This window comes from Engraulis encrasicolus, chromosome 18 (assembly GCF_034702125.1).
Source record: "Engraulis encrasicolus isolate BLACKSEA-1 chromosome 18, IST_EnEncr_1.0, whole genome shotgun sequence".
Taxonomy (NCBI): Eukaryota; Metazoa; Chordata; class Actinopteri; order Clupeiformes; family Engraulidae; genus Engraulis; species Engraulis encrasicolus.
The window spans coordinates 51,109,705-51,122,204 of NC_085874.1; the positions used below are offsets into that span (position 1 = coordinate 51,109,705).

The 12,500-nt window shown below is 45.0% G+C and overlaps 1 protein-coding gene across 1 annotated transcript in view; it reads left to right on the plus strand.

Annotated features, from left to right (window-relative positions):
• The window catches only part of LOC134468296 (gephyrin-like), a 143,254-nt gene that overhangs the window by 117,811 nt on the left and 12,943 nt on the right, over nt 1-12,500 (plus strand). The window contains exons 16-19 of the mRNA XM_063222236.1: nt 1,952-2,071; nt 7,186-7,244; nt 8,382-8,535; nt 10,299-10,420. Coding sequence (XP_063078306.1) covers nt 1,952-2,071; nt 7,186-7,244; nt 8,382-8,535; nt 10,299-10,420 — 455 coding nt within the window. The remainder of the gene's footprint in view (nt 1-1,951; nt 2,072-7,185; nt 7,245-8,381; nt 8,536-10,298; nt 10,421-12,500) is intronic.

The following is a 12,500-nucleotide window of genomic DNA, read 5'->3' on the forward strand; positions in this document are numbered from 1 at the left end:
GTAACCTTTGGGATACGAGTCTGACACCCTAACCGCTTTCCCATGACTGCCCTTAAATGAGTATGCATAAATATTCTTGAGGTCCGTAGTACAGAGCGCCACTGACAGCTCAGGCAGATATGTGTGAGGTTTGAGGGGACTGCTACCCGGCCAATGATGGCGAGAGAGCAAGAGCAGAACTCCTGACAAATTGATCGAACATCAGTGGCAGGGAGGCGAGTGGGGAGGTGGTGGGTGCGAGCGAGAAAGCAAGTTCTGCCTGGAGACAGGTGAGTGGAGAATAAATGCTGCAACCAATCTTAACCTTTAAAAATAGCACAACCCCTTTTAAAAATATCGCCTAACCAGTGGGATTTTAATTGTGCAAATTAACAAGGACATTAATCAAACATAAAGAAACACAAACTCCAAGTCATACACAAACAGAACAATCCCAAGGCTGGAGAGGCAACAGCCAGTAGTTGCAACCAAAGAGGCTTGAGACAAGAGGGCTTACTCACGTCATAACAGCGTAGTACGAAATGATGGCGAGGGGAGTACGGAAATGTTATTCACTGTGGAACAGGTTATAGGACAGCGTGAATGTCTGTCAGCTGTCCTTAATTACCCCCAGCAATTACTGCTCACCAACAGCTGCCGTTAATTGGCCACAAATTATCCATCATGGTGTCGCCCCCACTGACCATGTGCAAGGGAGTACGAAAATTGTATCCATCGCACCCACTGACCAATGACCATGCGCAAGGGAGTTAATTTTTCATCCACTCGTGTCCTCAGGCAACGCCCCCGTACTACACCGTGGCCAATGCATTTCCCCCCAAGAGACTGTTCTTCTGTTGAGTTTCTTTGGTTGCAACAAGTTAAAGGGGTATGCCACTATTTTGGGGCTTAATACAGTTAAAATCGTTGGCTGGGGTTTATAAAGGTGGTAAAGTGTCTTATTTTTCATGTAAGCCGTTGTCTTGCTGTAAGACAAGTTAAAAGAGGGAATATGTCGCTAAGCTAGTGAAAGTCAATGTATCCGTGTAGCATGCTACAATGCCTTTCACATTGACTTTCACTAGCTTAGCGACATATTCCCTCTTTTAACTTGTCTTACAGCAAGACAACGCTTAACATGAAAAATAAGACACTTTACCACCTTTATAAACTCCAGCCAACGATTTTAACTGTATTAAGCCCCAAAATAGTGGCATACCCCTTTAAGCCTCCCCTGAGCAGCTGGATAGGGCTTGATTGAAGGGTCAGGTGCTGCCAATTAAGCCACTCCCAGTCACCTAGTTGGAGATAATTGGAGGGAAAGCACTGGGAACATACAATCACAAAACATACAGCCGTAACAGGTTAATTAAGGGACGTACCTAATCTCGTTGGGCTAAAATTTCACAGAAATTCCACAGCAGAGTATAGAAGGCAGGTGGTTTATTAGGGCATGTCAAATTTCATTACGCTTCTCATGAACTTTTGATTTTAACAAAACGTGCATTAAATTCCCAACTGGATTGCAACAATGCTTTTGAGAAATGGAGCCCCTCTCCTCTCCTCTCCTCTCCTCTCCTCTTCTCTCCTGTCCTCTCCTCTCCTCTCCTCTTCTCTCCTCTGCTCTCCTCTCCTCCTCTCCTGTCCCCTCCTAAGTGTAATGTGATGTGATGTGATGTAATGTGATGTAATGTGTATGTAATGTAATGTGATGTGATGTGATGTGATGTGATGTGATGTGATGTGATGTGATGTGATGTGATGTGATGTGATGTGATGTGATGTGATGTGATGTGATGTGATGTGATGTGATGTAATGTGTATGTAATGTAATGTGATGTGATGTAATGTAATCTGCCTGCCTCCTCTCCTGCCTCCTCTCCTGTCCCCTCCTAAGTGTAATGTAGTGTAGTGTAGTGTAGTGATGTGATGTGATGTAATCTGCCTGCCTCTCCTGCCTCCTCTCCTGCAGCCGACCCACACGGTGATGCCGGGCCAGGCGATGCGCGTGACGACGGGCGCTCCGATCCCGTGCGGCGCCGACGCCGTGGTGCAGGTGGAGGACACCGAGCTGCTGCGCGAGTCCGAGGACGTGAGTCGACCCCCAGATAAGCCCCTCCCACTTCTTTATCATGCTCCTCCTCCTCCTCCTCCTCTTCCTCCTCCTCCACATGAGCGTATGACCACACGACCACAGATGACACAACACAACGTGACACAGCTGATCCCCGACACCCAGCACAGTGCAGCACAGTGCAGCACAGCACCAAACAGGAGGGTGCGGCTTTGTGACCGCGTCAACGAAGAAACACCGCACCGGTCAAGTGGTTGAGCGGTTGATGTGGCGTTCATCCTAAATTTTTGATGCTTTGTGTTTTTGTGGCAGTATTAACCACTCTGTGTGTGTGCGTGTGTGTGTGTGTGTACACGTATGTGTGTATGGGTTGGTGCCTGTGTTCAGTACTGTGTGTGTGTGTGTGTGTGTGTGTGTATGTGCGGTCAGTACTGTGTGTGTATGTGTGTGTGTGTGTGTGTGTGTGTGTGTGTGTGTGTGTGTGTGTGTATGTGTGCAGGTGTGTGCGGTGAGTGTGTGTGTGTGTGTGTGCAGGTGTGTGTGTGTGTGTGTGTGTGTGTGTGTGTGTGTGTGTGTGTGCGTGCGGTCAGTACTGTGTGTGTGTGTGTGTGTGTGTGTGTGTGTGTGTGTGTGTGTGTGTGTGCGTGCGGTCAGTACTGTGTGTGTGTGTGTGTGTGTGTGTGTGTGTGTGTGTGTGAGTGTGGGTGCGTGTGTGTGTGCGTGCGTGAGTGGGTGCCAGCATGTGTGTGTGCGTGCGGTCAGTACTGTGTGTGGCCCCATTGGAAAGTCAGTCATCACTAATGCTGATTATCTCCATGTCCTTGTTGGGGATATAAAGCAGTAGGCTATAGGCTACGCTAGGGCTGCACAATTAATCAAAAATAATCGAAAATTGTGATAAAATCGTGAAATCGAAGTCGTGATTACAATCGTGATTTACTCGTGGCAATAGTGACCTACCTTTCAGAGCGTCCTTGAAGCCAGAACATACTGACAGGCTGGTGTTTCTGTCCAGAAATCTGTCCACCTAAGTTTCATGCTATTGCCTTCACATAATTATTACAATTCATTTTATTTTGCTCATCCAGTATATAATTCATTCTTGGATATATTTCATATTGTTATAATTTTCAAAAAAAATCTGCAAAAAAATCAATAATCGTGATTAATAATCGTGATTACAATTTTGACCAAAATAATCTTGATTATGATTTTTTCCATAATCGTGCAACTCTAGGCTAGGGTTATAATATGGTCACCAGGCTAAGCAGGTAGCCACTAGAAGGTCAACTACAGCTCACACTTTAAACTACAGTGTGGCAGTTTGTTTCAAACATCCCAGACTTTGAATTTCTGCTGGTGGCCCCAGCTGGCCTCTGTATTGGCATCAGCTATGATGAGAACATTGTACGTAGACACTAAACGGTAGCTACCATTTCATTACCAAGAGTACTTTGCTGTCACGGACGTATCAATATGGTGTTTCTAGAGGACGTATCAACATGGTGTTTCTAGAGGACGTATCAATATGGTGTTTCTACATGGTGTTAATATCGCTGCTCTCAGCAGGCCAAGTGTTATGGAGAGGCCTCGTAGGGATGCTTAGTCCTGCGCACGCCGGCACATTACCCTTGTAAAGCAAACAGGTTTGGCACAGGTCTGCGGTAATATTGGCGGCAGAGCAAAAGAACCTGCTCAGAGATTTTCCAATACTCAGTCCATAAATATGAAGTTTTATATGGCCAGAGCTGGTCGATGTCTGCCGTGTACTTAATACGGGGAGAGCTGCTCGATGTCAGCCCGTGTACTTTCTTTCTTTCTTTCATTCTTTCTTTCTTTCTTCCTGCAGTGTCATGCACGAAAAGTTATAGATGCAAACCCCCCCCCCCCCCCCCCCCCCACACTCCTCCCTCCCCCCACCACCACTACCCCCCCCCTCCCCCCACCCCTCCCTGGTCTCCTCCCCTTAGGTTGTTGACATTGCCACTGTGGCTGCCAGAGTTATGAAACCTGCTGGATTTATTGCAGCTTATCAAACGAGCCACATCTGATACACAATCTGATACAATGACATGGAAGAAAAAGCAGCGAAATGATGTTTTCCTCATTATTTTACTTGGTTTTCCACTCTATTATGATAACAGTTACCGTCTGAATAATCATTGACTTGATTTGCTTATTTACCATTGATTTAGCTCCACCTTGGCATGGTGATCCTTTGCATCTAACATGCCAACGCATTAAACAGAAAACCAGACACATAATACCTATTGAACTCACTGATGCACAGACACACACACACACAGACACACACACACACACACACACACATACACACACAGACACACACACACACACACACACACACACACACACACACACACACACACACACACACACACACACACACACACACACACATACACATGTGGCATTTTAACAGGCAGATCTTGAAGGATGTACGTACGTGCAGTACAATGGATTTGGATGTAACTACGTGGATTTGTAATCCTTTTTTCCATTTTCCCAACTCGCGGCACCGCCCCACCCCCTACCCTGAACGCGACCGCTGGGGGGCCTTGCAGTCAGCGGCTGACCAGTGGTGTTTGACCGATCCGGCCACCGATGTCGTAGGTTTTTTTTTGTTTTGCATAGTGGCTTTCGACAGCTTTTTAGCTACCCCCTCCCCCTCCACCACCACCACCACTACCACCACAATCACCACCACCACCACTACCACCCTCCACAACTTTGCCAAACGTAGAGCTTTGTCATTTTTTAGCAACAAAAGATGGCGGAAGATTGACCACAGTTGAAAAAGACCACTCAAAGGTCTCCGATGTGGCCACTAGACACACTAGTGCTGTACTTGTACATCATGGGTCAGGCAGGTGTCTGTTGCTGTTGCTCCTATTGCTTGTAATTTCAATCTGCGTAAAAAATAAATTTATATATGTACATTTCTAAGCACTCAGCAAGTTTTGACCTGTCTTATAAAAGTCCGTTTTTGTTTATCACTGTGAGTAGTTTATACGCTCTAAGCCAACGTGGACAGATTGATTTGGCAGCCTGTTAACAATGCCCATAAACGTCACTTGCCACTGTGTATGCTAGACAGCCTATTGTTGTTTTACGTAGCTAATGCCCATCGACTTAATCGAAAGCCTTCCTTTGATCACAATGTTGTTCAGTGGCAGCCGTACCCTAGTGCAGTGGTTCCCAACCTATGGGTCGGGACCCCCCTTATGGGTCGCCAAAGATCCACAGGGGGTCGCGGAGCCCTCTTGATTTTAAGGGGTTTCGTTTTAAATATATATAGGCCTAGCCCATGTTGAATAAAAGACAAAGCATTTAACTAATAAATGCATAAACGCAACAAATTGTAAGTGCTTCATTAAACATTTATTCTATATTTGACCAAAGACGAATTGAGGAATAAAATAACTAAAATAAGTTTACGCAGGAAACGGAGGGCATCTTGTGACTCCGTCTCGTGCGGGCGCTTGCGTGGTTGGGTCACCAAAGCTTACAATAGTAAAAACATGGGTCCCTTAAGAAAAAGGTTGGGAACCACTGCCCTAGTGGTTATGGAGTTGGGCGTTGAATCAGAGGGTTGCAGGTTCAAATCTCACCCTTCCACTCCATCCTCACTCCATGGCTGAGGTGCCCTTGAGCAAGGCACCTGGCCATACACTGCTCCAGGGACTGTAACCAATACCCTTTAAATAAATACCTGTAATATAAGTCGCTTTGGACAGAAAGTGTCAGCTAAGTGTAATGTAATATAATGTAATGTATAAAACAACCTCTTTGGAGTAGCTAATCTGGAAGGAGATGTGAAGAGTTCAGATGCAAAACCCCCTAACTCCATTTCTGAAGACCTGCACTTCTGTATTTTTAGAGAACCCCGTTGTTGGTTTGGTTTACATTCATGTACTTGATAATACATATAAATAGTTATATTACATAAATAAAATACAAAAATATGCCATTTTGATAGCTTTGTATTAAATAAAAATGAAATAAGATTATTTTCCGAAAAGGCACTTAGGGGGTTTTGCATCTGAACTCTTCATGTCATTCCACCATGAATATGTGGCATGGATTAGAATGGCGGGATATTCTGAGGTGTTGTAATCCCTGCCCAAGCACATTTAGACTGTCCACAACAGGATTATGGGGGTTCCCATAGACATACAGCAGGGGTTCCCAACCCATAGACCTACAGCAGAGGTTCCCAACCTATTCCAACTTGGGGACACTTGAAACTTCACTTCACTTCTGTTCGGGGCCCATCTCTGACCCAATGAACAATTAAACTCAAATGGTCAACAGCAACACACAAATATATTTTATTTTTTATGTTTTTTTCCGAAAATGAGTTCAAGGCCCACTTGGAATACCTTTCTGGCCCATCAGTGGGCCTAGTATTGAAGTTTACTGTTTGCTCAGGCTGCACTGGCTTAAGTCCTGTCTCTTCTCCCTCTGAATTGAATGTACCACTGTGACAACTGTAGCATTCACGAAACAGCATCAGTCCCAAGACTTGATACACTTAAAACAGTTAATCTCAGTTTAATTCTACGTCAGGTGGTAGGTAATGATTCATCTAAGAGCAGTGGAGAACATTTCCCCCCAATGGCTTTTCCCAATGACCTCTCAAAAAGATGGTGGCTGTGTTCAATGCTCAGAGGCTGTGATTTCCCAGTTCCCTCGTAGCCCGCTAGTCCCCTTTCCTTGTCCCCTAGTTCCCTAGTCCCCTTTCCTTGTCCCCTAGTTCCCTAGTCCCCTCTCCTTCCCCCCTTCCCCTTTTCAGAGACCTGCCGTACCAGCAACATTCATTTGTTTAGTATCCGCCTCTCTGTTCTTTTCTTTAATGTTTTGAAACCACATTATGCAAAATACAATGTACAGGGTGTGTGTTTAGTATACAGGGAGAAAATGAGAAATCCAACATGATTATGTGTGCGTCCGTATGTGTGTGTGTGTGTGTGTGTGTGTGTGTGTGTGTGTGTGTGTGTGTGTGTGTGTGTGTGTGTGTGTGTGTGTGTGTGTGTGTGTGTGTGTGTGTGTGTGTGTGTGTGTGCGTGTATGTGTGTGTGCGTGTGCGTGTGTGTGTGTGTTGTACTCAGGGCACAGAGGAGCTGGAGGTTCGTATCTTGGTGCAGGCACGCCCGGGCCAGGACATCAGGTATGCATTACATTACACTACACTACCCAGCATGCAACACTACATTACACTACACTACACTACACTACACTACACTACACTACACTACACTACATTACACTACACTACCCAGCATGCAACACTACATTACACTACACTACACTATACTACACTACACTACACTACATTACACTACACTACACTACACTACCAAGGATGCACAACTACACTACACTACACTGCAGGACTTCAGGTATGCATTTTATTACACTACACTAAATAAAGAGCAGGACAGCACTCCAAGTGTTGTAGTTTATTACCCATCAGACGTTTTGGGGTTTAACCTTCTTCAGTGTCGGCAAACATTTCACCCAGCAGGTGCCCACAATATATACAATCAAAGCCCCAAGTGTCCACCCATCACTTTTCAACCAATCAAAGCCCCAAGTGTCCACCCATCACTTTTCAACCAATCAACATTGTTACATGAAACCGTTGGACATAAAACTCTTGTGTGTGTCCGCTATTAGGCCTATAGGTCACGATATTAAGCGTGGGGAGTGGGAATCGTAACATGGCTGTTCTGTGTATCCCCTATTAGGCCTATAGGTCATGCTGGCACCTACTTGGCCCCTATAGAGATTATGACATGGCTCTTCGTGTGTCCTTATAGGCCTATAGGTCACGATATAAAGCGTGGGGAGTGTAAATAGTAACATGGCTCTTGTGTGTGTCCGTGTAGGCCTATAGGTCACGATATAAAGGGAGTGTGAATAGTAATGTTGTGTGTGTCCTTATAGGCCTATAGGTCACGATATTAAGCGTAGAGAGTGTAAATAGTAACATGGCTCTTCTCTTGTGTGTGTCCGCTATTAAGCCTATAAGTCACGATATAAAGTGTAACATGGCTCTTGTGTGTCCTTATAGGCCCATAGGTCACGATATAAAGCGAGGGGAGTGCGTGTTGGCCAATAGAATATCATAATGTTTCTCTTGTGTGTCCCCCACTAGGCCCATAGGTCACGATATAAAGTGTAACATGGCTCTTGTGTGTCCTTATAGGCCCATAGGTCACGATATAAAGCGAGGCGAGTGTGTGCTGGCCAAGGGAACCCACATGGGCCCTATAGAGATTATAACATGGCTCTTCTGTATTAGGCCTATAGGTCACGACATTAAGCGAGGCGAGTGCGTGCTCGCCAAGGGAACCCACATGGGCCCGTCGGAGATCGGGCTGCTGGCCACCGTGGGCGTCACGGAGGTGGAGGTGCACAAGTTCCCCGTGGTGGCCGTCATGTCCACAGGAAACGAGGTGAGAACTCACTGGCGCCCTCTGGTGGTGTGGTGGAAATGAGGACATCAGAACAGAACACAATGTGATAGAATAGCACTAGCGCCCTTATGTGGTGTGGTGGAAACGAGGGGAGAGCACTGGGAAATATAGCATAGAATAGAGCACAATATGGAATGGAATAGAATAGAATAGAATAGAATAGAACAGAATAGAACAGAATAGGCACTGGCGATCTTATGTGGTGGCCGTCGTATCCACAGGAAACGAGGTGAGAGCTCTGGCGAATATAGTGTAGAATAGAATAGAATAGAATAGAATAGAATAGAATAGAATAGAATAGAATAGAACAGGCGCTGGCACCCACATGTGATTCACAGGAAACGAGGTGAGAGCACTGGCGCCCTCATGTGGTGGACACGAGGTAAGAGTGGAAGAAGAAGACAGATGAGTATCTCTTTACAGTAGGAGGACACTAGATGAGAAGCACTACAATATATTAGAGCAGCCGTTCCCAAACTTTTTTCCCTGCGCTCCCCTTTTCACATTTCAATGTGGTTCGCGCACCCCCTAAGCGAATGTTGCACCACCGCACATTTTGGGTAATCCTGATTTCCAATCAGACGTTTTTTTCTGCCATCATTACAATGGAACTTATTGCATGACAAGTCTATGAGTTATAAATTACACTTTCAATTCATCAAACAATTAAAACTACCTGACGCTCATTAATGCTGGATTAAAAAAAAAGCACACATATCCACCATTGCTCTATTCAGCTCGCGCACCCCCTGGTGACAGGCCGCGCACCCCCAGGGGTGCACGCACCACAGTTTGGGAAACCCTGTACTAGAGGAAAACACAACAGAAAAGAACAGAATATGATAGGATGTAATACAACAGGATATAGTAGAATAGTGATTGGTCACTGGTTACTGTATGATGTAATACAATGGGATATATAATATAGTAGAATAGAATAGTGATTGGTCACTGGTTACTGTATGATGTAATATAATATAGTAGAATAGAATAGTGATTGGTCACTGGTTACTGTATGATGTAATATAATATAGTAGAATAGAATAGTGATTGGTCACTGGTCACTGTATGATGTAATATAATAGGATATAATATACTAGAATAGTGATTGGTCACTGGTCACTGTATGATGTAATATAATATAGTAGAATAGAATAGTGATTGGTCACTGGTTACTGTATGATGTAATACAATAGGATTTAGTAGAATAGTGATTGGTCACTGGTTACTGTATGATGTAATACAATAGGATTTAGTAGAATAGTGATTGGTCACTGGTTACTGTATGATGTAATACAATAGGATTTAGTAGAATAGTGATTGGTCACTGGTTACTGTAGGCATCACTGGAGTGGAGAGTTTATCATGTAACAAAGACAACTGTAAGAGACTGATGTGATTGCTTTATTACCACAGAATATAATGCATGTGTTTATGTTGGCGTGCATGCGTGGACATGTGTGTGTGTGTGTGTGTGTGTGTGTGTGTGTGTGTGTGTGTGTGTGTGTGTGTGTGTGTGTGTGTGTGTGTGTGTGTGTGTGTGTGTGTACACATGTATGTGTATGAGTGTGTGTGTGTGTGTGTGTGTGTGTGTGTGTGTGTGTGTGTGTGTGTGTGTGTGTGTGTGTGTGTGTGTGTGTGTGTGTGTGTATACACATGTATGTGTGTGTGTGTGTGTGTGTGTACACATGTATGTGTGTGTGTGTGTGTGTGTGTGTGTGTGTGTGTGTGTGTGTGTGTAGCTGCTGAATCCTGAGGATGATCTCCATCCTGGTAAAATCCGCGACAGCAACCGATCAACTCTCTTGGCAACCATCCAGGAGCACGGATACCCCACCATCAACCTGGGCATCGTAGGAGACAAGTAATCACACACACACACACACACACACACACACACACACACACACACACACACACACACACACACACACATACACACACACACACAGGAGCACAGGTACCCCACCATCAACCTGGGCATCGTAGGGGACAAGTAATCACACACACACACACACACACACACACACACACACACACACACACACACACACACACACACACACACACACACACACACACACACACACACACACACACACACACACACACACACACACAGGAGCACGGGTACCCCACCATCAACCTGGGCATCGTAGGAGACAAGTAAATACACACACACACACACACACACACACACACACACACACACACACACACACACACACACACACACACACACACACACACACACACACACACACACAGGAGCAGATACCCCACCATCAACCTGGGCATCATCGGAGACAAGTAATCACACACACACACACACACACACACACACACACACACACACACACACACACACACACACACACACACACACACAGGAGCACGGGTACCCCACCATCAACCTGGGCATCGTAGGAGACAAGTAATCACACACACACACACACACACACACACACACACACACACACACACACACACACAGGAGCACGGCTACCCCACCATCAACCTGGGCATCGTAGGAGACAAGTAATCACACACACACACACACACACACACACACACACACACACACACACACACACACACACACACACACACACACACACAGGAGCACGGATACCCCACCATCAACCTGGGCATCGTAGGAGACAAGTAATCACACACACACACACACACACACACACACACACACACACACACACACACACACACACACACACACACACACACACACACACACACACACACACACACACACACACACACACACACAGGAGCACGGCTACCCGACCATCAACCTGGGCATCGTAGGAGACAAGTAATCACACACACACACACACACACACACACACACACACACACACACACACACACACACACACACACACACACACACACACACACACACACACACACACACACACTGCTGCTATAAACCTAATATAGTATGTACAGCTATAAACAATGGCACAAGAGACAGAAACTGACTTGTCATTTTTTTAATTGTTTTTTGATTTTTTGGATCTTTGTATTTGTGTATTTTTTTCCCCATGATGCCCTTGCAGTCCTCACGACTTCCTGACGAACTCATGAATAGAGTAGAGTAGAGTAGAGTAGAGTAGAGTAGAGTAGAGTAGAGTAGTGCAGAGCAGAGTAGTAGAGTAGAGTAGAGCAGAGTAGAGTAGTGTAGTGTAGTGTAGTGTAGAGTAGAGTAGAGTAGAGTAGAGCAGAGCAGAGCAGAGCAGAGCAGAGTAGAGTAGAGTAGAGTAGAGCAGAGCAGAGCAGAGCAGAGTAGAGTAGAGTAGAGTAGTGTAGTGTAGTGTAGTGTAGTGTAGTGTAGAGTAGAGTAGAGTAGAGTAGAGTAGAGTAGAGTAGAGCAGAGCATTGTATTGTATTTGTATTTGTGTATTTTTTTTCCCGAAGGAAAGGTAATAATACACAAATACAAACCATACACAAAGACCTTCTACGAACTCATGAGTAGAGTAGAGTAGAGTAGAGTAGAGTAGAGTAGAGTAGAGTAGAGTAGAGTAGAGTAGAGTAGAGTAGTGTAGTGTAGTGTAGTGTAGTGTAGTGTAGTGTAGTGTAGAGTAGAGTAGAGTAGAGTAGAGTAGAGTAGAGTAGAGTAGAGTAGAGTAGAGCAGAGCAGAGTAGAGTAGAGTAGAGTAGAGTAGAGTAGTAGAGTACAGTAGAGTAGAGTAGAGTAGAGTAGAGTAGAGCAGTGTAGTGTAGTGTAGTGTAGTGTAGTGTAGTGTAGTGTAGTGTAGAGTAGAGTAGAGCAGAGCAGAGTAGAGTAGAGTAGAGTAGAGTAGAGTAGAAAACCGTAAACCGTAGAGTAGAGTAGAGTAGAGTAGAGTAGAGTAGAGTAGAGTAGAGTAGAGTACAGTAGAGTAGAGTAGAGTAGAGTAGAATATAGAGTAGAGTAGAGTAGA